The 27,298-nt window shown below is 44.7% G+C and overlaps 1 protein-coding gene across 1 annotated transcript; it reads right to left on the reverse strand.

Annotated features, from left to right (window-relative positions):
- Positions 1 to 519: 519 nt before the first annotated feature.
- LOC106859246 (uncharacterized) lies at positions 520 to 15,458 on the reverse strand. Its single transcript, XM_088174199.1, has 19 exons — positions 14,270 to 15,458; positions 13,692 to 13,821; positions 13,445 to 13,538; positions 12,373 to 12,523; positions 11,023 to 11,185; positions 10,257 to 10,382; positions 9,260 to 9,328; positions 8,345 to 8,467; positions 7,931 to 8,086; positions 7,294 to 7,347; positions 6,462 to 6,679; positions 5,542 to 5,618; positions 5,282 to 5,392; positions 4,527 to 4,613; positions 3,663 to 3,770; positions 3,353 to 3,474; positions 2,603 to 2,725; positions 1,662 to 1,704; positions 520 to 1,514 (listed from the first exon to the last, which is right to left on the reverse strand). Exons 1-19 carry the CDS (start codon positions 14,442 to 14,444, stop codon positions 1,437 to 1,439), a joined length of 2,208 nt encoding a protein of 735 aa, XP_088030325.1. The 5' UTR covers positions 14,445 to 15,458; the 3' UTR covers positions 520 to 1,436.
- Between the last annotated feature and the right edge of the window lie 11,840 nt (positions 15,459 to 27,298).

The following is a 27,298-nucleotide window of genomic DNA, read 5'->3' on the forward strand; positions in this document are numbered from 1 at the left end:
ACCCCCAAATCCCACAACTTCCTAAAAAACCCCTAAACCCTCCCAAATCCTCTCAATTCCAAAAAAAACCCACCTGCCCAAAGCCCTCTGAACATCCTAAAAAAAATCCCAAATCCCTCAACTTCTTAAAAAAAATAGAAATTCTCCCCAAAACTCAATTTCCTAAAAGAACCACCCCCTCCCCAAAAAAAACCCCAAAAACTAAAAGCAAAAAAAAACCCCAAAGGGTCAAAAAAACCTCAAAGCCTTTAAAAAAAACCCAACCAGAAAAAAACCAATCCCCCCCCACAAAAAAGGACCAAAAAAAGAAAAAAAAAATCCCAACCTTCCAAAAAACAGGACCAAAAAAAACCCCAACCCTTCAAAAAATAGGATCAAAAACCCAATAAGAAATCCCAATATAAAAAAACCCAAACACAAAAAAAACCCCAAAACACCAAAACAAAATCAAAACACCCAACCCCAAAAATCCCACCCCAAACCAAGTAAACCACCAAAAAAACCACCCCAAAAATGCCATTTAACAATGGAACTTGGGCAGATTTTATTAACAAAGTGTCAAATCTCCATTTTTTTTCTTTTTTTTTTTTTGTAGGAAACTTGTGATAACAAGAGCTGCAGAAGACCCAGAACCCCAAATGTGCAAAGTGCAGTTGGTCACACATTAAAGTTGATTTTTTTTTTTTTTTTTTTTGCTGCCTGCCCAAGCAGTGCAGAGAGGGAGAGCCCAAAGCAGCCTTCAAAAAATTCTTACACTTCCCTCAGGTTGGAGTGAATTCCAAAATTCTCCTGGAATTTTGTGGGAAAAACACACAGAGCTATCTAAAAAAAAAAAAAAAAAAAAAAAAATTCTTAATTTTCAGCAAGAAATCAAAGCCCAGCTTGAGATCTGGATTATTTCAAAATTAACTCAGCTCTTCAGTGCCCCACACTGGGGTTGTTTGAGGAAAAGTAAAGCTCAGTTTTTGGTTTAGATTAAAGCCCAAAAATCAGAATAAAACCCAAAATCAGAGCTGTGCAAACACTCGAGCCCAAACTGCTGCAGGGGGAATTTTTAACTCCTGGTTTTTCTTGCTTGAAGCTTTTCCCTCCTTGCAAAGTTTGTGTGCCAAAAGAAGGAAAAAATTCTTTGTTTCTTCTGCTCCATCTGTGTTTCCCCTGCTTTTCCTCAGCTCCTGAAAAACAACTCCAACCTTCTGCCTCTCCCAACAACTCTTTAATATATTTATTAAATATATTGGAACTGCAAGAAAAAAAAAACTCCCAAACCCTGGCTCTGCTTCCACTCCAGAACCTGGAAAAGTCAGTTTTTAGCTGAATCTTCCTGGAGGTGACAACCAAAGCAAACTCATGGAACTCTCCAGGAAGAGATGGAAAAAAAAAAAAAAAAACCAAAAAAACCAACTGGGAAATAATTCCTGAGGATTTGGTTCCAATTAAAGTTTCTCAAAAGCACTGACAAACTTGGAAACTTCGTGGTGAACTGTGGTGCCAAAGGGGAGCTGCCTCAAGCCCTGGGAAGAGACAAAAACCACAATGAATTCCCTTCAGGAAATTTTTTTTTTTTTTTTAATACAAAAAAATACATTTCAATATTTAATCGAGAAGGGGGATAATTGATTTGATTTGCTGTTAAATCCTACAAATATTGGGATACTCACTGACTCCAGGAAAAAGGTGCAGAGCTGCTTTGCCCAGGGACACCTGGAAAAGAGAAATTCCCACTCGTTCCCTGCTGCTGCCACCCCTGGATCTGCACCACTCAAAACCCCACAAAAATCCCACAGATCCCAGATCCCAGCCAAGGGACTGCAGGAAAACGATTGGGGGGAACCCAAGGATTTCAGGGGATGAGGTAATTCCCAGTGGGATAATCCCAGGAATTTCCAGGTTGTTCTGGGGTAAATCCCAGGGAGACAACCCCAGAATTTCAGGTGGTTCTGGGGTATATCCCAGGATTTTCCAGGTGGTTCTGGAACAAATCCCAGTGGGATAATCCCAGGATTTTGCAGGTGGCTCTGGGGTAAATCCCAGGGGGACAATCCCAGAATTTCAGGTGGCCCTGGGACAATTCCAGGATTTTCCAGGTGGTTCTGGGGTTACTCCCAATGGAACAATCCCAGGATTTTCCAGGTGGCTCTGGAACAAATCCCAGTGGGACAATCCCAGGATTTTCCAGGTGGTTCTGGGACAATCCCAGGGTTTTCCAGGTGGTTCTGGGACAATCCCAATGGAACAATCCCAGGATTTTCCAGGTGGCTCTGGAACAAATCCCAGTGGGACAATCCCAGGATTTTCCAGGTGGCTCTGGGACAATCCCAGGATTTTCCAGGTGGTTCTGGGACAATCCCAGGATTTTCCAGATGGTTTTGGGGTAAATCCCAATGGAACAATCCCAGGATTTTCCAGGTGGGTCTGGGACAATCCCAGTGGGACAATGCCAGGGTTTTCAGGTGGCCCTGGGACAATCCCAGTGGGACAATGCCAGGATTTTCCAGGTGGTTCTGGGGTTACTCCCAATGGAACAATGCCAGGGTTTTCAGGTGGCCGTGGGACAATGCCAGGGTTTTCAGGTGGCCCGGGGCAGCCCCCAGTGACTCACATGTGCAGGTTCTCGATGATGACGTTGAGGCTGAAGAGCCCCACCGACTGCATCCTCTTGTGTCTGCAGGTCAGGAACAGGCACAGGAACTCCCCCACGTACTGGGGACCAAGGTTCTGCCACCTGAACAACAAAACCACAGCGAGTGAGGCACTGCAATCAATGAACTCTGCCATTGGGGAGGAGGAGCCAAGTCCCACATCCAGCTCCAAAACACAGCTCTGCAAAGAACTGGGCACGGCCCAGACTGAGCCAGGTGAGCCCAAAGAAGGGTTTGGTGTGGCCATCACAGCACACTGAGGGATCTCACACCTCCAAAAATTCTGCCAGCAGGGAACAAATCCCAAATGAATCTTTCATGGCAGAAAACACCCTGAGAGATGGTGACAATGATGAGAGGCTGAGCTGGTGATGAAACATTTCCCATCAGGGGTTTTCTCCTCAAGGTCATGGCTGAGACAAAGCCAAGTCCTCAGTGACAGAGGGAATGAAGGGTTTGGGATTTTCTTTTAATAATTTCTGTTACCTTGCTTTCAGCAGAAACCCAAGGCAGGAGATTCTCCCAGCACTGCTGGAAGCCAAAGGTGGGGAATAAAAGAAGAGGAGCCCCCTTTTCTCCAGCAAATCCCTGCTCCCCAAAATCAGGAAATCCAACAGCTCCACGTGTGCATTCCCAAAATTGGCATCCCTGACTGAGGCCAGGAGCTGAGATCCCCCTCCATGGGCACACACAGGGCAGGGCTCACTCACACTCTCAGCATTGTGGCTTTCTCTCGACTCAGGTCCCTCAAAAGCAGGCTGGCAGTGCCACACAGGATGTGCTCCTCACAGGCAAGTTGGTCCAGCAACAGCCTCAGAGCCCAGAAGTTTTTCTAAGAGACAAAAAAATATCATTTGTGGTTGAACCTCGGTGCTAATCATTCCTTAAAATAATAATAAAAGAATAAAGGATCAAAACGAAGTCATGTTACTCCAGCATGGTGGTTTCATCATCACTGAGGTTTTAAATATTGTTTTCTTTAATGTCTTGGAACATTAATCTGGAATTTCTAGGACTCACCCCAAAAGCCAGGACTATCTCTAAGAAGGAAGTCAAGTGGGGAAGGTCACAACAAAGAGTTTGCTGCACTGCTTGCACTGCCAGGATGAGAGAAGCCTCGTGGTGCAGCTGCACAAGAGACAAAACAAGGAAAAAAATTAATTTAATTTCCCTTTATTTATCCACTCAAAGCAGCACTGAGTTATTCCAGTTCAGCCAAAGAGCTTGGAGGTCACACAACAAATCCACAAGAACATTATCAAGAGTTAAAAGCTGGGATTTTATTTCTCAGGAGTGCTCACAGAAATGTGAAATCTCACACAAGAGCAGAAATAGGGAATTAAAGGGGAAAAAATCCAACTCAGGAGTCAGAGATCTGGAGAATAAATGAGAATTTCCTCCACAAAAAGTAAAAAAGAATAAGGCAGCTCCTTAGATGACTGCACTGAACATGGAATGTTTCTCCTGCCACCTTTAAACAAGTTCCACATACTTGAAACCCTTAATTTAAAAGAAATTTCGAACTTCTGGGCAATTCTGTGTTTTGAGACACAAGTGAGAAGCCCCAGTGTCCTGTTTGAGCCAAACCCTGGGAGAAATTAAGACACAATCAATTATTCCCAGCCCTCCTCCTTTATAAATCCATAAATTTGGACAGGGATAAAGATTTCTGGATTGAAGATGTGCAGAGCACGAGAGAATCTCAGTTCTCTACCTTCAAATCTGCTCCAGAGTTTAAACTGTGCTAAACTTAAACTGATCACACCCCCCCCAAAAAAAAAACCAAAAAAAACCCAAAACCCTGCCAGGACCCTTTTAAAAGCTTTTCTTCATAACCCAACATTTTCACTGCTGGGGATGGCTACAAAGGAATTTATCACTCACCTGCCCAGAGAAAAGAGCAGATGGTAAAGAGACATTAACTCCAGACTTGAGATCCTCCAGGAAATTGCTGCTGGCTGCCAGCACATTCTGCAAAGGGACAGTGAGGGACAAGGATGGCAGATCCTCCCCAGGCCAACCCCAAACAGGGGTGATTTTAATTAATTTAATTTATGTGATTTTCAGAAATTTTCTCTGCAGAGGATGGTGTCTGTTCCACATTACACTCAAGGGAAATCGAGGCTCTGCAGCACCAACCAAATTCTTTCATAAACTCTTCATTTTTTGTAAGGTTGAGATGGAAAAATCATCTCATACCATGGCAGGGACACCTCCCACTGTCCCAGGCTGCTCCAAGCTGGCTTTGGACATTCCAGGGATGCAGGGACAGCCAGAGTTTCTCTGGGAATCTGTGCCAGATCCTCCTCACCCTCCCAGCCACGAATTCCCTCCCAGTCTCCCTGTGAAGCCATTCCCAGCCCAGGCCCTTCCTGATCTGCTCCATGTCACCGTGGGGATGCAGCAGGAGCAGCCCCAGGCACTGAGTTGGGGGCACAGTGAACCCAATTCCAGCATCCCCGAGCATTCCTGAACCCCCACACCCTGCAGAGTCACCAGCACGAGGCACTGGAGTGAACCCTGGCATTTGGGAGGAGGAGGAGGAGGAGGAGGAGGAGGAGGAGGAGGAGGCAATTCCCACGTGCAATGGATGTGTTCCCAAACCCGAGGCAGGGGATTGTCCCAGCACTCTTTGGTACCTCTTGGAATCCAAGGGGGGGCTCTCCCAGGGATAAGGGAAGAAGATTCCCCCTCTTTTCCAACAAATCACTGCTCCCCAAAACCATGATGAAGGAACTCCAACATTTGGCCTAAAAAAAAAAAAAAAACCAACAGAATATTTGTGTTACAAATCCGTGCAGAGGGGGTAAAATATTCAGAGAAGAAAGGGGTCAGAGTCAATCCCTGAATTCTCCAGGAGTGGGAACAGGACAGGGGAGGGAATTTTGGCCTCACTCACGCTCCTGTAGAGGGCCTCGCTGCTGTAGAGCAGTTTGAGTGCCTGCTTAATTAGCACAGTGTTCCTCAGGGGAGAACCTGCAGGGATGGAAATGAAAAGAATCAAACCCAGATCCTACACACCCCAAATAAAAACCTCTGCACAGCAGGAGCACAAAGCAGGAGATTCACTGAGCTGCTCCTGCAGAGCCAACGAGTGCTCCCAGCTGTTTGACACGGGTTTGTTGGTGAATAAATCAATAAATGGCAGCTCCAAAACACAGCTCTGCAAAGCTGCAAAGAACTGGGCACGGTCCAGACTGAGCCAGGTGAGCCCAAAGAAGTGTTTGGTGTGGACATCACAGCACACTGAGGGATCTCACACCTCCAAGAATTCTGCCAGCAGGGAACAAATCCCAAATGAATCTTTCATGGCAGAAAACACCCTGAGAGATGGTGACAATGATGAGAGGCTGAGCTGATGATGAAACATTTCCCATCAGGGGTTTTCTCCTCAAGGTCATGGCTGAGACAAAGGCAAGTCCTCAGTGACAGAGGGAATGAAGGGTTTGGGATTTTCTTTTAATAATTTCTGTTACCTTGCTTTCAGCAGAAGCTCACAGCTGACAAAATGAGTGTTCTGAGCAAAGAGAAATGAATAAATCCGTGCTCCAGCACAAAGTCACCCTTCCTGCCTGCTGTTTTCATGGCTTGGGTTGGAAAAGAACCTCAAAGCCCATCCAGTTCCAACCCAACACCTCCCACTGCCCCAGGCTGCTCCAAGCTCTGTCCTGGGACACTTCCAGGGATCCAGGAGCATCCCCATCCTCCCCCAATTCCCAGGATGTCACTCATTGGAATGCCAAGGAAGAGCTGGGATGAAATTCCCAGTGGAAGGAGGGAGGGAAGGAAGGAAGGAAGGAAGGAAGGAATGACACTTGCCAGCTGTAACCCAGGGCCCTGCATCCTGCACATCATTCCCAGAGGGAACACAGCCTGTCCTGAAGATCTTGAGGTAGACCTTGAACTGGCAGGGGCTGATCCTGCAGGCAGAGCAGCAGGCCAGGCTGTTGACAGGGAAGAGCAGGGAATGGGCAGCATCCAGGAAATTGCCAGTTTTGCACAGGTAGAATGGGATCAGATCCCGAAGGTCTCGGAGCCTGGCAAGAGGAAATGAAGGTTTGGGTTTCATCAGGGTGGGTTTGATTGGATTTGTGGAGAGATGTGGTGGTGCTTGAGCACTAGAGAGGGGAGGAAAGAGGGGGAAGGAAAGGGGAAAGGAAAAGGAAAAGGAAAGGGAGAGAAAAGGAAAAGGAAAAGGAAAGGGAGAGAAAAGGAAAAGGAGAAGGAAAGGGAGAGAAAAGGAAAAGGAAAAGGAAAGGGAGAGAAAAGGAAAAGGAAAAGGAAAGGGAGAGAAAAGGAAAAGGAAAGGGAGAGAAAAGGAAAAGGAAAAGGAAAGGGAGAGAAAAGGAAAAGGAAAGGGAGAGAAAGGAAAAGGAAAAGGAAAGGGAGAGAAAAGGAAAAGGAAAAGGAAAGGGAGAGAAAAGGAAAAGGAAAAGGAAAGGGAGAGAAAAGGAAAAGGAAAAGGAAAGGGAGAGAAAAGGAAAAGGAAAAGGAAAGGGAGAGAAAAGGAAAAGGAAAGGGGGAAAGAGAAGGAAAAGGAGCAAAGAGAGGGGAAAAGGGAAGAGAAAAGGGAGGAAAGAGAGGGGAAAAGGAAAGGGAAAAAGGTGAAAGGAAAGGGAAAAAGGAAAAGTGAAAGGGAAAATCCATTTACCTTTGGTTTTCATTGCATTTCACAGCTCTCAGGTACCGAACAACCTCCTTATACCTGGGGGAGAAAAATCAAGGTGAGAAGGGAAGGGAAGGAAATGCAAAACTGTGCACAGGGCAAATATTCCCTGCAATGAAAGGAGCAAACCAGGAGAAACTGCACAGCAGGACAGAAATACAGCTGGAAATCAACTCCTACAGGTTATTCCCAGATTATCTCAACTCTGGCAGGATAAAACCAGAGGTTGCCTTGCAGCTGAATTCTTGAAGTGGATTGGATTCTTTGGAATATTGGATTTTCTGGAGTACACCCTTCTGAAGACCCACAGCAGACTTTTCTGGCTGCCTTCCACTTGTCAGCCTTTGATGAAGAGGAATTGCTTGAAAAAATCAACATGAAAAACCTGGAGGGTTTATGGAGACAAAGGAATGAGCCAATCCAGAATTTTTTTTTTTTTTTTTTTTAGTCCTGAGGCATTCAAAGGGCTCCAAAAAGCTCCTGGGATTGTTGAAAAGGAAAAAAAAAAAATAGAAAAAGAGTCTTTGTTTTGTGTTTCCCAATTCTACCTAAACACAGAGGTTTGGAGCAGTCAAAATGTAAAAACTGAGTTCCTAAAATGAAAAAACCAAAGCAATCTCACTTCTTTTTCTCCAGCAGTTTCTGCACTCGAGCCTCCACAACAGGGAGGGCTTCCCACAGGAACATTTTCCTTCCTTTCTGTCTCCTCTGCCCAGTGATGTTCTGGCCTTTTAAAACTGTGGTCAGTAACATGTGGTCCCAGGGCAAAACATTCAAGCTGGAAGAAGAAAAAGAAAGTAATTTTTAAATTGTGTTTTGTTGTGTACATCACTAATTAGATCCTTTAAGGATCGTGAAGTTTGATTAAGAAAATATTTATTTCCTTTCTGGGGGAAAGGAAATCAGGTTTAGGGAGAAGAGCTCAGTCATGGCATCAAACAGCAAACAAAAAGCAGCAAATGCTGAAATATTCCTCTAAAATTCTCCCAATTTTATAATCAGGGAAATAAAGGATCCAAATCTACTCAGAACTCACCTGTTAGAGAAGGCATAGCAGTGACAGGGGAGGGAGATGGACTGAAAAAATTCAACAAACTTTTCATAGAGAATTTTTGGGAAGTCACACAACACCAACATCCTCTGAAGTCGAGTTGTGATCCTGTGATTTGAAAAGAAAATCAAAAGGATATTTTAAAATGAGGAGATTTGGGTTTTTTAATCATATGGGAAACGACAAAAGCTTGTTTTGTTTTTTTTTTTTTTGTTTGGATCTGTACTTTAATTTCTGCTTGAAGTTTTGTAGTGAATAATGAAATTATTACTGTGCTGTTATTTTTTAAACCAAAGTTCTGTGGGGTTTAAGCTTTAAAACAAAGGAATATGCACAGCAAACACTTCCAACTGTGCTGGACCTCAGCTCCTGCACCTTCCCTGCTACTGGAATCATTTTTGTATTAATTGATAAGTGGAGATAAAAAAAGAAGAGTTCAACCTTTAAAATTTTGGCAGGGAGGTAAAGAGAAACTCTTCCTTTTTTTGTTCCATGTAAGAAATAAAAAAAAAAAAGAAAAAACCCACAAATAGCAATTTAAAATGCAAACTGCTGAAGGATTTAGGTTGTAGCTGTCATTAGTTCCAGAAAAGCTGAGAATATAGAACTGGGTTGGAAAGAATTGAATTCTTCACTCATCAACCTCGTGTGGCAGCTGAATTTGGGGGGAGAGGTGAAGGATGGAGCTAAAATGGGAAGAGAATTCAGCCAGGGGAGCTGGGTGTCCTCATTCTCCAGCCTCTGGGGGAGTTTTCCTGCTCCTCCCCAGTGGAATCCTGCTGTGACCTCTCTTCTCCCTCTTTACTCCTTGGTGTAACAACCACAACCTGCTCTGGCCACCCAAAACTCATCTCAGAGGCAGGCACAGAGTTCTGCAGGCAGCAAGGGAAACAATCTCACCTCTGGAACAGAAATGGGACAGCAATCCTGAGGGAAGCAGTGTGGCCAAGGTTCTGACAGCTCTTCAGCCTGGAAAAAAAAAAACAAATCCAGCACTAAATTCATGCCTGCCTCCCCTTCCTGCCTTTTCCCCTCTTTTCTGTTGAGGAAAACACTTTTTAAGGGAAAATTTTGGAAGCTGGCACGCTGCTAAAAATTCCTAAAAAGGCTGAAGTGCAAAACACAAAATTGGCAGCTAAGAAATGCAGCCTTGCAAACCTGGCCCATTCCTCAGCAGGAACTGCTCTTTAAACCAATCCACACCTCAATTCCTTCTCTTTTACCAAAACCCCTGAATTTAAAGCCCAAAATGTTCAGGTTTCACCAAGCTCTGTGATGCTGCAAAGTGTTTTGCTGAGTTGCTGAGTGTAACCTGGAAGTTCTAAGTTAGGTTAAATGCTGTTGAAGTGTTATTCCCCTGAAATTATTAAGGTTAAGTTTTAAGCTAAGCTTAAATTGGGTGTAAGTGCTGTTTCTTTGATGAATTGTTAAGCTTAAGTTATAATTTAAAGTAGTGTTAAGTGGAAGTGCTGTTAAGCTTTTAAGGCTGAGTTCCTTTTTATTTTTGCTGCTCCTTTTGTCCCTCACTGGTTCTCAGTTAATTTCCTTTTCTGAATGCCTGGATTTGGGTTTTTTTGTTGCTTATTTTCCTTTTTTTGTGCCTAAGATCTCCTGTAAGCATCAGAATAAATCTTGCCAACCAACTTTGCTGTTTAATACTAAATCTGACTTTCCCTTGGCAGGGATTTTTTTGAGTCCCCTCTCACATTTTTTTTTCCCCTCTCACATCTTATTTTCTCCCAAATCCCACTTTTCCCTCAGCGTGTTCACCTTGCTGTGCTGCAACCTGGGATTTTCACACTTTCCTCACCCCTAATTAATAAAACCCCAGGATTTTGTCACTAATTGCCCTCCCCTGGAGGAAAGGAAGAAGATTCTCAGTGTTGCAGGTACTCACAGAGCAGGATCTTTGTGCAGGGCAATCTGTCTAGCTGCTCCCAGCAGCATGACAGCAGCAGCTTTGGGGCTTTCTTGTTCTGCCTGATTTAAAAATCTTGTTACCAGCTCGAAAACATCAGAATACCTGAGAAAGTCAAGTGGGCTGTAAGATCAAAGGTCAGCAAGAACAGATTTCCTAAACAAGTGGTACCTGTGGCCATCCCACAGCTTGAGAGCAAATCCAGAGCCTTTAAAGCATCTCCAACACACTGAGAAGGTGCTGGCACAACTTTGAGTATTTTGAAGGTTTTGTTTTATCAGTGAAAAGGTGAAACTCATTCTGAGGAAGGAATCAGTAAAAAAAAAAAAAATCTCAGAATGGTTTGGGTTGGAAAGAACCTTAAATTCCAACCCAAACGTCTTCCACCATCCCAGGCTGCTTCAAGCCCCAATGTCCAGCCTGGCCTTGGGCACTGCCAGGGATCCAGGGGCAGCCACAGCTGCTCTGGGAATCTGTGCCAGATTTGTCCCAATTTCCCACCTAAAGCCACCCCAAAACCCAAGCCTTAGGTTCCCATTTGTTACAATAACCAGAGATCACCACGTGTCCTGCACAGCACAGGAGATTTAAAACCACATTTCAGACAGATTTCCCACCCCAGCCAAGTGCTGACCACCCTCAACTCTATTTTCTTCTGTCTCAGGTGCCACAATTCTCATTACATCTAATTAAATAAATCCAAAGTTGTCCTGACAAACCCCAAACCTGCTGGAATCTCACTTACTTGTACACCACCTCGGTGTTCTGTGAGCTGCACACACTGCACTGCCCCGGGGGCAGTTTTGGCTGGCAGCAGCATTCATGCTCTGGGGGACACAACCTTTCACCTGCCAGGTATTTGTTATAGGCTACAGAAAGATCCTTGATGAATTTTTCTAGGAGATCTCCTAAGAGTGAAGACAGAAAAAAAAAAAAAATGCACAAAGAGTTTTGAATGTTTTTTTTTTTTTTTTTTCAAAATAGAAAGTTGCCCATGTGAAATTATTTAGGGAATTGTTTGCATCCAGTTTTATTGGTCAGGAAAGCTTTGTTGCTGAAAGAGGGGGAATTTAGGTGGGATATTGGGAAGGAATATCCCTGGGAGGATGAGGAGAGCCTGGCACAGGGTGCCCAGAGAAGCTGTGGCTGCCCTGGAAGTGTCCAAGGCCAGGCTTGGATGGGGCTTGGAGCACCCTGGGAGATTGGGAATTGTCCCTGAATGAGATGAATGGAATGAGATTAACAGAATGAGATGATTCCACACCAAACCATTTTATGATTCTCCCAGATGGAGAAAAGCAGGAATCTGCACCTGCAAACCCTTCCCTGATAAGCATGGAAAAAGAATTTGCTCCTTAAAAACTCTACAAGGATTGGTGTGGAGCAGCCAGGCTGTTCTCCAGGCCAGGACAGGCCTGAGCAGCAGCCCCAGGATTTTTGGGAATAGAGCACCAGAACAGCCCCAGGATTTTTGGGAATAGAGCACCTGAACAGCCCCAGGATTTTTGGGAATAGAGCACCAGAACAGCCCCAGGATTTTTGGGAATAGAGCACCAGAACAGCCCCAGGATTTTTGGGAATAGAGCACCTGAACAGCCCCAGGATTTTTGGGAATAGAGCACCAGAACAGCCCCAGGATTTTTGGGAATAGAGCACCTGAACAGCCCCAGGGTTTTGGGGAACAGAGCACCTGAACAGCCCCAGGATTTTTGGGAATAGAGCACCAGAACAGCCCCAGGATTTTTGGGAACACAGCACCTGAACAGCCCCAGGATTTTTGGGAATAGAGCACCTGAACAGCCCCAGGGTTTTTGGGAATAGAGCACCTGAACAACCCCAGTTTTTTGGGAACACAGCACCTGATCAGCCCCAGTTTTTTGGGAACACAGCACCTGATCAGCCCCAGTTTTTTGGGAACACAGCACCTGATCAGCCCCAGTTTTTTGGGAACACAGCACCTGATCAGCCCCAGTTTTTTGGGAACACAGCACCTGAACAGCCCCAGGGTTTTTGGGAACACAGCACCTGATCAGCCCCAGTTTTTTGGGAACACAGCACCTGATCAGCCCCAGTTTTTTGGGAACACAGCACTCACCCCCGTGCCTCAGCTCTGTGTCCAGCTCCAGCAGCTCCAGGTTGAAGGTGGCCAGGACTCCAGCCAGGGCAAAGTTCCTCTGTGCCTTCCAGAAGTTGCTTTTGTTGTGGGCATTGCAGTGGCACAGGGAAGGGGTTGTCCAGAGCAGGCACTGTGTCAGAAAATACAAAAAATAATGGAAAAATCGTTGGATTTTGGTGTTTTCCCCTCAGCACTGAGCGAGGGGTTACAATTCCTTTCATCCTCCTTGCACCTCTTATTAAATAATAAATATTTTGGGAAATATTTTAGCAGCCAACCATTACAGAAAAGCCATTTATTGATCAGCTCTCATTGCTGAGCCCTTCACAGAGACCCTGAGGGCTGGAAATTGGGAACTGAGCCTTGTCTTTGCATGGTCACCCCAACTTTGCTCACAGCTCTTCTGAAAAAAATCACAACAGGTCCAAGCAAATAAACCATCCCCACACAACCCCCTGCACTCCTAACTCCTGTGAGTCTAAAAAGCTGACATTTCTCTAATTCATTTAAAACAAAAAGTCTGATTTAGTGATCTGATTTTATGAAATGCACTGTGTGCCCAAAGCAAACAGGATATCAATAAATAATAGAAATACTCCCAATTGCCCAGACCAGAAATAAACCCCACCAGAACCACACTTTTAGTAGTTATGAGGAACTGTTAATCAAATTTCCTGTATTATTCTCTTAGAGCCCTTAACTCTTTCCTGGAAGGGTAAAATTACTGATTTCTATCTTATTTTTTTATCATCTTTAATACAGACATCTTGTTATTGTGCTCTGCTTTATGCAGCCTGTGTAATAAAGAACTGGTAAAAGCCTTTTCTCTCTTCTCTCCTGTCTATTCAAGAAATAACTCAAAGAAAAATTCAGGAAATAACTAATTTTATATTAAACCCGAGCTGCTGTCCTTAAGGACTCGTGAGCCACAGGGATTTAGGCACAGTCACCTGAGCAGAGCTGCCAAAAATCTGAGCCTAAAGCAGGGCTTGCCTAAAAGCTCTCATTTAATCCAGAGTTTAATTTCCTGCAAGCTGTGGCCTGCCCTTACCTCAGCAGCCAGTTTGTCACAGATGTAACAGTAGCACTGATCACAAAAATCTGCATTTTTCTCAAGAGGGGAGCAAGCATCATTCTCTCTCCTCCTGCAAAGTTAAAAAAAAACCACCCAGATTATTTAGGCCAAAAAAAAAAAAAAAAAAATTAAAAAAAATAAAAAAATCCCATCCTAACCCAGCTCTAGTGCTGCCTGCAGCTGTTCCAAAGCTCAGTGTGGGAAAAGGGAGCCCTGGACATACTCAAAGGGGTGTGTGGGGCAGTCATGTCTGGCATGAGGCATCACATTGGCTTGTTTACAGTAGGTAACCACTAAATCCCCTTCCTCATCCACCACTTCTTCTGATTTCTTCTCTTCCAGGGGAGATTTCTCTGCAGCAAAGAGAGCAGGAGGTGTAAATCAGTGTAAAGGTACTAACTGATTTCTAGATTCCTTAGAAATTACTGGTATTTACTTTTTGAACACTTTAAAGCACGTTTTTTTGTGTTTTTTGTTTTTTTTTTTAGGATCTGACAGAATGGCACACAAAACTTCCATTTCCAATCAAACCAGAAGATGTGAAATCAAAAAGGACCCAGCTGACATTGAAAAGGCCCAGAGTGAGCTCAGTCTGAAGTATCAGTGCCATCAAAAATATCCTTACAAATAAATTGGGGAGCTCCTCCTGGTCTTGTTCACTTGTGAACAAATAAAATGAAAACAACAAAAATAAAACAAATAATAAATAAGAGAAATAAAATAAGATTTTAAGCACAACACAAAACGAATTCAGTTCATTCCCCAAATTTTTTCAGGTGACTGGAAGGGATCAGCTCTTACCCTGTGGCTCTACAAACAGGACAGAACTCCCTTGGCTGTTCTCCCCTTCATCATCATCATCATCATCATCATCACTGATCAGGATTATGTTCTCCTCCTTTTCTGATGGCCACATGGCCACCAGCTTCCAAACTGGAACCACCTGGCAGGCACCAGGGTAACACTGAGTGTCCATTTGTGCTTTTAAGGTGTTTTCCTCAACAATGGAAGAAAAAAAAAAAAGACTCCTCTGAAACCCAAATTCTTCTTCTCTGTTGGGTAAATGACACTAAAGATGGAGAGGTTTCATCCTCAGTGCACTCAGCAGCTCAAATCCCACTGGAGCTTTCATCCAGAGCTTGGAGAACCCTGAAAATAAGGAGAGGAAAAAGAAAAAGAAAAAAAAAACTTTAAAATATGAGATGAGCTGAACTTCTGGTGGGTTTGGTGGGACTGGCTGTGGAATGAGGACAAAGGGAATGAGTTGCCACTGACAGGACAGGCTTAAAGGGGATTTTGGGACAAATTCTTTCCTGGCACAGATTCCCAGAGAAGCTGTGGCTGCTCCTGGATCCCTGGAAGTTTCCAAAGCCAGGCTGGATGTGCCTTGGATCATCCTGATCTAGTGAAAGGTGAGGCACACGGTGAGACTGGATTGTTAGAAACCATGCAACCTTAAATTTGGGACCAGTGAATGGGAATTGCTTTGGGTTTTGTGTTTATAAATCTGCAAAATGTCAAATAAAAAGCCATCTGTATATGGAATATTTCCCATGGCACACCCAGAATAAAGTAAAGCCTGACTCTCTATCACTATGTATTGCTGGAGGGGTTTTTATCCTTCCCAAATTTTGCTGACAAGATGAACTTTAAAGATCCTCCCATCCCAAAATTCCATAATAACAAGTCCTGTTAACAACAACCCAACCACACCAGGAACACCCAGCACAATTCCTCTAATCCCCTAATTCCTCTGCCCAACATCCTCCACAACAACCACAAGTGATGGTGCTCCAGCACCTGGGAGATAAAAATTTGAGGACTGATTCTGAGAGAGTTTTTCACTAATAATAATCAGCTAAAGAAAATCAAGGGGGGGGATTTGAATTTAAGGAGAAATTGCCATGGCAGGGGGTGGAAAATGGATGGGCTTTAACATCCCTTCCTTTAATGTTCCATTCCTTCAGTGCCTCAATCCTTCAATGCCCCATTCCTTCCTTTAAAGTCCCAATCCTTCCATGTCCCATTCCCTTAATTTCCCATCCCTCCAAGGCCCCATTCATTTAATTTCTCATCTCTTCAATGCCCCATTCCTTTAATTCCCCATTCCTTTACTTTCTCATCCCTTCAAGGCCCCATTCATTTAATTTCTCATCTCTTCAATGCCCCATTCCTTCCATGCCCCGTTCCTTTAATTTCCCATTCCTTCCATGGCCCATTCCCTTAATTTCCCATTCCTTCCATGGCCCATTCCCTTAATTTCCCATTCCTTCCACGCCCCGTTCCTTTAATTCCCCATTCCCTTAATTTCCCATTCCTTTCATGCCCCGTTCTTTTAATTCCCCGTTCCTTTCATGCCCCATTCCCTTAATTCCCCGTTCTTTTAATTCCCCGTTCCTTTAATTCCCCATTCCTCCCATGCCCCGTTCCTTTCCCTCCCTCCCACCCCTCACCCCCAGCCCCAACCGCCTCCCTCCCAACGACCACAACGCACCCTCAAGCCCACCCTCCCCTTACGGCTCTCCCGGTACCCTTCAGCCCTTCCAGCCGTGCCGTTTTCCCCGGGATTCCCGGTGTTTTTTTCCCGGAATTCCCGATATTTTTCCCGATATTTTTTTTTTTCCCGGCGCTGTTTTCCCGCTCCCGCCGCCCGCCACTCTTTGAAGGCCCCGAGCGCTTCCGGGTCGGAGACCCCGGGGCGGGTCCCGCGCGCCGCTTCCGCCCTCACAGCGCCCGCCATGTTTGGTGAGGGCACGGCGCTACCACAGCTTAAATAAAACTCTTTAAATAACCGTGTTCGGTGAGGGCACGGCGCTGCCACAGCTTAAATAAAACTCTTTAAACAACCGTGTTCGGTGAGGGCACGGCGCTGCCACAGCTTAAATAAAACTCTTTAAATAACCGTGTTTGGTGAGGGCATGGCGCTGCCACAGCTTAAATCAAAACTCTTTAAATAACCGTGTTTGGTCAGGGCAGGGCGCTGCCACAGCTTAAATCAAAATATTTTAAATAAAACTGTTCAATAAACGCTCTGGTCTCTAAATCCTGCGGGTGCTTTCCCCCTGTGTCCGTCATGGCGGCCCCGGTCCCCTCAGGCGCTCCCTGAACGCCGCCAATGCCGCTGGGACAGCCCGGTGTCCACAGGGAAACACAATCCTGCTTTTTGCACCATAAAGTTGATTTTTTTTTTCCAATTTTATTCAGATAACGGAGGGATCCCACTGCGCTGCACCTCTGTGAGGTCTCTCTGGAGTTTTTTGGAAGAAATAACCTCATTTATCCTCTTTTCCCCCTTGGCAGAGGCAGTAGGAAAGTACAGTCCCAAATATTAAATATTCTCTTTTAATATGTATCCCCCCCCACTGTATTACCATTAATACTCGATTTAAACTTCTCCTGGATTAAATTCTACTCACAAATCTCGCACGTTTTTCCCCTGAAGCTCAAAACAACTTCGCTCTAAAACAAATCTGCCCAGTTTGAGGTTCTGGAACCTCCCCCCCCAAGAATTCCTCCAGAATTTTATTGGCTCTTTCAATTTAATTTAGTGAAAATATTAACACAATTTCCTTAATTACTTGCACCCCGCACCCTTTCTACCACCACCTAATTGATAATTTCACTTTAGACACATTAAGAGCAATTTCACATCTAATTACTGAGACACCCCACAGCCATTTTCCTGATTGGTTCTTACAGATAATTAGTAACATTTTTCATTAATTAACACCCCCTTGCAGCACACTCTGCTCTGGGGTTGGCCTCACCTCGAATATTTTGAGTTGTTTTGGTCACCAAAAAAATAAGATGTTTATATTTATAATGTATTTTTGCGTGCTCTCTCATAGCATAGAAGAAGAGAAGAGAAAAAGGAGAGAAAAAGAAGTGAAAAAGAAGAGAAAAAGAAGAGAAAAAGAAGAGAAAAGAGAAAAAGAAGAGAAAAAGAAGACAGAATTCAAAAATATATAATATCTATAAATATTTTCTCTAAAGGAATGAGACAAAGGTGGTCCCTTGATGTGAAGCCATAGGAGGAGCAGCTGAGGGAATTTGGTTTGTTCAAAAAAAATAAATAAATATAAATAACAAATACAGTTCTTGCCTTTCACATTTATGCATTAGCTTATACAAGTTATTCTTGATCACGAAGATTCTGATGTAATACAATTTGTAATTACTTTTAATTGCAGTATAATTATCAGTTTATGTCTGCATCATATAGTTTATATAAATATTAGTGAAATAAACACATCTTAAGCCATAATATAATATTAAAATAAAGACTATGATGTTAAAATGTTTTTATTAATGCAACTATTTTAGGTGGAAGGTAATTAGGAATTTTTTACACCGAATGTAAAAACAACAGGATGAAACCATGAAAAGAAATCCAATATATTGATTTAATCTGAAAAATAGCATGCAGACAAGTCAAAGGTTAAAAAGCAAGCAAAAATTTCCAGAAACACCTAAACTCACAGGAATCTTTGAATATGTATAAACTCTTATGAATATTCATGTATCAGGATATAAAGAACATTATTTTAATTTAACAAGGTTTTTTTTTTTTTTTTTGGCTGTTCAACAAAACACCCCAGCGCTGGATTTTATCCCTTTTATCCCTAAATAAACGTTTATAAAAATTTTAAATAATGAGCCCTGTTTCTCACATTCCTAAAGGATTTTTTCCCTTTTATCTCTTAATAAACTTTTACAAAAAATTAAAATAGTGAGTCGTGTTTCTCCCACTCCCAACCCAAGGAACCAAAGGCTTTACCAGAAAGGAGCTTGCAAAAATAGATTTTAAAATATACTTGCTACTGCAAAATATATACCCAAGATAGCAGAAGCGAAAAACAAAAAACCCCAAAAGGAAAATACCAAACTTAAAGTAGCACCAAAAAAAAAAAAATCAAAAAAACTGCTGATGTCTACAACTATGAAATTCGTGCAAACGCTGCAAAAATGTGAAGCAAAATTGTAGTTAACGAGGCCAAAATAAATCCTCAAAATCATTCCACGAAATAATACGATGGGAAATAATTTTATTTCTAAAATTTAAAATAATTTTATTTATTAAAAAAATTTATTTTATTGTAATTTTTATTTTATCGAGTATAAAAATCTGCTTGCTGAAGCAATAAATGCATAGTGCATCTTTTGCTTTACGGTTCTACCTCTTCTTCCCATACATTAAACTCTCAGAATTTGTAAAGAGAGAATTTAATTTCTCACCCTGAAATCTGTGGCCGCTTTTCCTCGCCTCGATCGCCACCTTCTGTCGCGACATCAGCCAAGGAAAATCCACACCCAGCACCTGAAACTTCCCACCAAACACTAGATGGTACCAGAGCTCCACAAAGGACCTAAAAAAAAAATAAAAAAAATCTGAATTTTCAACCTGGAAAAGCCGGAGAGGAGAAGCTGCGATGTCTTAATGCGCCGCTGGCACAGAAAATTGAGTTTTTGAAGGGAAAAAGGGAGCTGGGAATAAAATAAAGATATTTTCTGGTCTTCAGGGCAACAAGTGCAATGTGTTTGTGGTTAGAATTGGTCAGTGAAGTGATGGTGTTTCCCTGGGAGGGAAAGTGAGGACTGATTCTGAGGGAATTTCTCACTAATAATAATAGTTTCACTAATTAATAATAATTAGTTTCACTAATAATAATAGTTAAAATCTAGGAAGGGTTTTAAGTGAAGCAGAAAGTGGATGATCTTTAATATCCTTTCCAATCCAAATAATTCTGAGATTCTATTTCCTTGATTACAACTTTAAAATTAATTGCCCTGACACCTTTAATTTCTAATATCTTTAATATTAGCAACTATTTAAACAGCACTCAGAATTCGATCACCTTTTCCTTCAAGCAACTGCACAGCCCTGCCTGAAATATTCATGCATTTAAAAAAAAAAAATCCCCTCTTCCTGCAAATGAATATTTATTCCATGAATAATCTTTAATGTCTTCGTGCCTTTCAACACATTTGGGCAAAATGTTTCAAGTTTCTGTGCTTACAAGGACAAAATCTGAACCCGACACCTCAATAGGTGGCCTGATTTCAGCTGTCTGGGGCATTTTCTAGAGACTGAATTTCCTCTCCTCTTGCTTTCTCCTCAGCACCACGGGGTTTTAGCGACCTGCACTAAAAACTGAGCCCAGAAATTTGGGGATGAAATGAAGAGTGGAGATAACAGAGAGAAATAACAACAGCAGGGCTGGCGCTCTGCCAGATGGTTTCTCTCTAAAACTTCTCTCTCGTGTAGAAATTCCTGATTTTCTGCCCGTGGTTGGAACTGGATGAGTTTGAAGGTCCCTTCCAACCCAAACCATGCTGTGATTCCAGGATTTTGTGAAGTCCTGGGAGATGATCTTATGGCTAAATATGGTCAGGACTGCAGTGCTGTGCCTGCTCCAAGACACAGCGACATCGCTGCTTCCTCTTTCCAGATGAAGAGTTGGCAGTGGCTGTTTATTTTTAGTGGTGTGGGTGTAAAATATTGAATTTCGCATTGCCTGAGCTCTGTCTGCTCTGCCCTGGTGGGGTTTTGTGCCCAGATCCAGCCAAGCCTCGAGGTCTGGGAGTGACATCATGGAATCAGAGAGTTCTGGAATGGTTTGGGGTGGAAGGGACCTTAAACTCATCCAGTTCCAATCCCAACACCCTCCACAATCCCAGGCTGCTCCAAGCCCCATCCAGCCTGGCCTTGGACACTTCCAGGGATGCAGGGACAGCCACAGCTCCTCTGGGAATCCGTGCCAGGGCTGCAGTGTCAAAAGGACAATTTGGAATTTGGGGAGCCAATCCCTAGTGGATTCCTCGGATGGTCCAAAGTCCAGCCCTGGCAGCTGTGCTGATCCCAAAAGAGAGGGATTTGGGCCATTCCTGTTGGGTTTTCACCCAAAACATCTCATGGTGCTGGAGATTCATCTCAGGCACTCCCCAGGTTTTTAACTGATCCCAGTTAAGAGCTCTCAAAAGAAGCAGAGGGAAAAACCAGAGAATCCTGGAGAGCTTTGGGGTGGAAGGGACCTTAAACTCATCCAGTTCCAGCCCCAACACCCTCCACAATCCCAGGCTGCTCCAAGCCCCGTCCAGCCTGGCCTTGGACACTTCCAGGGATTCAGGAGCAGCCACAGGTTCTCTGGGAATCTGTGCCAGGGCCTCCTCACCCTCCCAGAAACATCTCAAAACACAAAATTCCAATGGATTTATCCCACATCCCTGCTTCCAGGAGACTCTGAGGGCCAGAGGAGTGGGACTGCACCCACTGGAGTCCAAGGGAATTTAATTTCTCTCTGACCACAACAGCAAACAGACCATTAAAACTCCTCTTCAAAAACCTTCCTAATTCCCATTGACATTCACTGCTGCTTCATTCTGCTGGTGAAATTCAAACCATCTCAAGCAATTCAAATTTGAATTGGTGCATTCAAACCTGGGGAAAGGTCTGGGATAGATCAATGGGCTGGAAAATTTGAGGATCAAACCTCCAATCCCACCTGGGCAGGAGCTGAGCCCACCCCAGCTGACTCCTGTCACATCTCTTGGGTGTGTTCAGCCCCAAAAATGATGTCCAGAGCTGGGAATGGAAAAAAGAATCTTAGAACTGAGCTTTTGGGGAAGAGCTGAGGGGTTTTCAGGCTTTCTCCGTGGGGTTGTGAGGGCACATCCCTGATTTTCACTTTTGGAGAGCCCCTCAGTGCTTTGCTGTGTGGGACCAGCACAAATTTCAGGAGGAAAAAAAGATTTAGGTGATTCCAACGAGTCTGTGAGGAAACCACGGGCTCAGTTTGTACCTTGGTGTTGTTCAAATGGGAGGAAACCAGCTCAGGTGTCCAATAAAAAAAAAAAACCCCTGGATTCAGGAGGAGGGCTTGGGATAAGGACGTGCCTCACCCTGCAGGAAGGAGATGGGAGCAGAGTGAGGGCAATGGGTGGAGTGGGGTCTGTTCATCTGAGCTTAAAACAAACCTTCACTTGAACCCTGATTTTGTGAGGAAATGAAATTTCTGGGGTGATGGCCCAGTGATGTTCCCCTCATCCCAACCTCAAGTTCAACCAACTGGACAACAGCTCCAGATGCCAAAGCTGACACATTTAACAGATGTGTCAGAGAGAAACCCTTCATTTATACCTTCCCTGAGTTCAAATCCAACCGAAAAACTTCAAATCCAAAAAGAAATGGGACAAACATTCCCAAAGCATGGAAAAACCTTCACACCTATGTGGGTCCACACAGGAGAAAACCCCCACAGGAGGATTCTGGGTGGCTGAGCAGGCAGCAGCTGCTCTGGGGGAGATAAAAATCCTGGGTTTTTTTCCCCCCATGTGGTTTTCCTGGTGTGTAGGAAAGGGTGAAATCCTGACAGAGCCCCAGTTCAGTTTGGTTTCAAAGTCCATCAGCTCTAAGGCACAAATCCATTGGAAACCAGGCTCCATCCCTGACAGGGCTAACACACATTGCAGTGCTGGAAAGAAAATAAATATTTCCTTCAGCTCTTTCCCCCCCCTGTAATTTCTTTCCTCTCCCAAGACCACATAAAGCAGAAACAAGATGCTGTGAGAAGGATGGTTCTCTGGGTAGTTCAGAACACATGAAATGCTCGTTTTTTTAATTTATTTTTGGCTTTTCAGCAGGACAAGAGCCAGGCCAGGGCAGGAGAATCACGAGGAGCCACCGGCGCTGATTCCTGGGAATGAGGAGTGGAGATGCTCCTGCCTCGGCACAGAGGCAGCCAAGAGCTCTCAATTTAAGAACCAGATGAGTCTGAACCTCGTTGGAATTCCTTCAAAAATCTGCCAGCACTCTCCTCCCTGCCGAAAACCGGAGAAATCCCCTTCGTATTCCAGGCCCTGAAATATTATCAGTGCTCTTTGACACCCTACCTGCCCCTCATCCCACCTGGCTCTCCACTAAATGCATTTCCTCTGCTTTCAGGGGGAGGAAAAAAAAAAAAAAAAAAAAAATCAGATTCATTCAAGCCCTGACACTCCTCCAGCACTTGGGTGATCAAGTCTCCTCCGGTTTATATTTGATATTTTAATAGGGTTTCCTTTTGGCCCTTTAATGAGTTTTTATTCCCTTCTGTGCATCAGACTCTTCTCTCTGAGTGACAGTTTTACTCACCCCATGTGCAGGAATATGAACAGCCACGACAACCTTTTCTTCCTGTGGCAAGCTTTGCTCTGCCAACATTTTTCTTCAGCTTGCAGTCAGGGGGATGTGTCCTGATCCTTTCCTTACCCATCCTCCAGCCTTGGAGCTGGTGCCGAGGCAGGAACAAACCCAGCCCTGCAGCGAGCAAGGAGGGAGGAAAAGAGGGAGAAAAAAAAAAAAATAAAAAAAATATTCCGAATTAAAGCAAATGTGGGGTTTGGCTCGTCTGAGCAGCTGAGTTTTGTTACTTCGGCCTCAGCTCAGGTGTGGGGGACAATTTTATTGCAGGGTGCAGTGAGTGGGGCAGGCTGGGGCTGTCCTTGTGCTTTTGGAGAGCTCCATTCATAGAAACATGGGATCACTGAAGGGGTTGGGGTGGAAAGGGACTTAAAAACCATCCCATTGCACCCCCAACAGCTCCCACCATCCCAGGGTGCTCCAAGCCCCTTCCAGCCTGGCCTTGGACACTTCCAGGGATCCAGGCACAGCCACAGCTCCTCTGGGAATCCGTGCCAGAGCCTCACCTCCCTCCCAGGGAGGAATTCCTCCCCAATATCCCACTAAACCACCTCTCTTCCAGCTTCCCCACAGAAATCATTTCTGACATCCCCAAAGTCACGGAGAGAGAGCAGATCCCATCCTGCAGGGCTGGAGGTGCTCAGTTCCTGCTGGGGAAAATCCCAAATCCCTGAGTGATCCCCTGGGAACGGGACATTCCCAGATCCTGAAGATCCCAGTAGCAGATCCCATTTTGTCCCCATGGATGTGAGCAGTCACTGATGTCACAGGGAATGGGGCTGGAGTTCTAAAGGACCCCAAGAAATCAGTGCCAGCCCCCCCAAATCCTGCTGGACAAAGCAGGACAGTGGGGATGGGGATGGGGAAAGGCAGAACCACCCAAGGAACTGAGACCCCACAAGGCTCCTGCTCCAAGAGATCCCAGAGTTCTGGAGTTCTCCAGCACAGAAACTCATGGGAAAATTGAAATAAAGTAAATTTTGGTGTAGAAAAGATTGACATGAAAATCTGTGAACCCTTTTTTTAGATGTTTTGTTCTGAATTTTAGGAATTCTCCAGGTGCCTTCTGCTGCCTGCAGGCACAGCAGTGCCTTGTGCTTGATTCCACAGCTCCAACAGAATCGCAGAATTTAAAACCATCTCTCATCGAAGGCTCCACATTAAACTTGGGCTTGTTTTTGGATGTTGCAGGAGGCTGCTGCTCATCTGCTGAGAATTAGAAGGTTATTATTCTATAATCCAAATTGCCTCTTACCCATAGGCAGAAAACGACAGGAATATTTAAACCCATTGCCCAAATTACAAACGTGGTGGCAGAGCTCTGCACCCAGTAGTGTCTTGCATTTGATAGCTGCCAATAATTTCAGTCAACTCTTTAACATCTGGCATTACAATTTAATGTCTGGCTTAAGCTGTAACCTTTTTTTCCCCCCTCTGCTTTTAGAAAAGCTTTTTCTGCTTTGAGAGAATTTTGATTACTAAAGCCTTGCCCAGGACAGATTTATCCCATGATTTAACATTTTCTGATGGAGTCTCATTTTGAATCAGTTGAATAATTGGCAGTGACTTTGGTCTTAAACTGATTCATGATGTACATGCAAGCCCTTCAATAATTGAACATTATTGTCTTTATAATGGAAGCCCCTTTTTGACCATTAAAAACTATTGGAAACAGTCTGGTGATCTGCTTTAATTAAAAATAAAGTGCAGAAGATTGGAAATGAGTAGGGATGAGAGGAACTTTGTGGCTCTGTGCAGCTCCAAGATGGGCTGAGGAGTCCAAAGCCAGGTTGGATGTGCCTTGGAGCAACATTGGGTAGGTTCAGGTGGGATATTGGGAAGGAATTCATCCCTGGGAGGGTGGGGAGGCCCTGGCACAGATTCCCAGAGAAGCTGTGGCTGCTCCTGGATCCCTGGAAGTGTCCAAGGCCAGGCTGGATGGGGCTTGGAGCACCTTGGGATTGTGGAGGGTGTTGGGATTGGAACTGGATGAGTTTAAGGTCCCTTCCACCCCAAACCTCTCCAGGATTCTCTGTTTTTTTTCTCTGCTTCTTTTGAGAGCTCTTAACTGGGATCAGTTAAAAAACTCGGGGAATGCACAAGAGAAATCAACAGCTCTGAGCACCATGAGGTGTTTTGGGTGAAAACCAAACAGGAATGGCCCCAATCCCTTTTTTTTTGGGATCAGCACAGCTGCCAGGGCTGGATCTTGGTGTCCCTGCTGAGCTGATCCCGGGGGGAGCCCTGGGATGAGAATCCACTGGGAGAGGCTGGTGGGGCCTCAGCTCCCCGAATTCTGAGGTGTCCTTTTCACACTGCAGCCCTGGCAGGGCTCTGATCTAACAGGTTTTGCATAGCTGCTAGACATCTTCCTAATAGCATCCCCTGGGAATTCTAAATTTCACTCACAGCCTCTAAATTTTCATTAAGAGCAGTCACACACGGAGAATGATGGATTAGATTTTATTGTTGGAAAATCTCCAGATAAAATTAAAGTGCTTCTTTCTTTTCTGAAACCTTTACCTTTCCCCTGTGGTGCCCTATAAATAAGGTATCAAATAATGTTTATCCTTTTGAATTCTGCCATCTTACATGTTTCATGCTTAGTCCTGACCACTTTCCTGCCTCGGAAGAGATGTCACTCTTCAGTTAAATCCCAGGAACAGACAGCTACCTCATGGATTTCATTGTGGGACTGTGGCCCAGAGCTTTCACTTAAACCCACTATTTATAAATACACCGTTGTCTCCTTCCCTTTCCTGGAAGCCTTTCTTTCATTTCCTTCCTTTTTCCATCAAATTCCCTCCGTCCTTTCTTTTATCCCAACCTCTCCGTGTCCATGTGATCCTGCAGACAGATGAGGCACAGCTTTGGGATGTGCTGGGGCTGAGGCACTTCCACCTCCTCCAGCCAAACCCTGATAAGTGGGATCTGCTCCTGCTGCCCCTGGCCAGCAGATTTTTATAGCAGATGTTGTTTTTTTCCCCTCAGTGAAATAAAAAAAAAAACAAACCACCACCCCACTATTATTTTAGGATTTTAAATAGTTTTGAGATGCTTTTAGTCTTCCCTAGAAAAATCAAGAGCCCTGCAGGCAGTTGATAGGAAGTGTCCAAGAGCTGGGAATGCTGCTGTGATTCATACTGGTGTCAGCTCAGTGAAATTAAATTCCACAGGGATTTATCCAGCCAGGCCTCCAAACAAGTTTTAGACAGCACCTCCCGCCCCCAAACCTCTCACTTCATCCTAAATTAATCCAGAGAAAAGCTGGGGCTGGCCTGAGACAAAGCCTTGGCCAAGACAGGAGGTTCCTGCTTCCCACCACCAGCCCAGGGAACCAAGAGCTTTTCCCAGGAGAGGGAGAAAAATCAGGATTGCAGCTGATTTAAAACCAGCCAGCACTGGCCATGGGGTCCCCGTGGTAAAAAATGGGTCAGGGACCCACTGAGCACTTACCTGAGAGGATGTCCCTTGGCTGGAGGATGTCACTCTGGCCACCCCTGCAGGTCCTGGGCTTGTGCAGACTCCCAGGAGAGGGAATTTTCCTCCTTCCAGCCCTCCTGAACCTCTCCTGCTGCTGTTTCCCCACAGCACAGGCAGCTCTCGAGGCTCATTCCCCCCATTTTGGGACATTTCCCTCTGATTTCTTTATTTTAACTTAAATAGGAAGATATTCCACAGAGCCAAGCCAAATCCTTGTCTCAAAGTAACTCCAACCTGCCTGGATCAGCCAGGACTGAGCTTCTCTTCTGCTCAGAGAAGGAGGAAAGATTTCCACAAGGAATAACTTCCCTTTCTCCTTAAAATGCCACTCCCAGGAGCATGTGAGGGAGTTCCACAGGTGACTGTGGGGGTCAAACTCATTAAAATCTTAAGAATGTGGCAAATTTGCAGCAGCTGGGCACCACACCCTTGGTTTTCCCCCCAATTTTCATTATCCACCCCGGACCTAAGGGCTGCTTCCCAGAGCAAGGACCCCAGGAATAGCCCATGAGCTCCCTCTGTTCTCCTTTGTTAAAAAAAAATAAAATTCTCAAAATTCTTCTCACACCAGAAGGCTGGGGAGCCAACAGAGCAGGATCCCAGCCTCATCCTCCCTGCTGCATCTTCATCATCCCAGAGGAAGCAGCAAAGGGAGGAAAACCCCCAGGATTTCTTGTCCATTTTTCCAGCTTTGTCTGTGCCACGTTCTGCAGGCAGGAAAACCCTTGGTGCTTCCAGAGCTGAGGCCTCCGAGGTGAAGCAAAAGCTGGAAAAGGGGAGAACTTGGTAAATTTGGTACCACAAAATGTGCCACAAAAACGAGTGAGGTCTCAGCTGTCCCTGCCCCACGCAGGAATGCTGACACCCACGGCAGGGAGAGGTGCCAGGGTTATTTTTTGGGCAGGGTTTGTGCAAGTTCCAAGCAGAAAAGGAAGCAGGGGGGAGAGATGGAGCTTTCTTTTGAGCTGAGATGTTGGGAAGAGTTGGAGCAGCTGCTCTGAGGGGCTGGGAATGCCCAGCATGGACCAAACCCAGCTGTCCCAGAGGGCATCCTGAGCTGCAGTGACAAATCCAAGGATCCCCAGGGCTGCAGCTCTGGGTGCAGGATCCAGCTGCAAATCCAGCTGAGCTCAGTTCCCTAAAGGCCAAGCCCCAGCTCAGGACGTGGG

Source organism: Sturnus vulgaris, chromosome 16 (assembly GCF_052056855.1).
Source record: "Sturnus vulgaris isolate bStuVul1 chromosome 16, bStuVul1.hap1, whole genome shotgun sequence".
NCBI lineage: Eukaryota > Metazoa > Chordata > Aves > Passeriformes > Sturnidae > Sturnus > Sturnus vulgaris.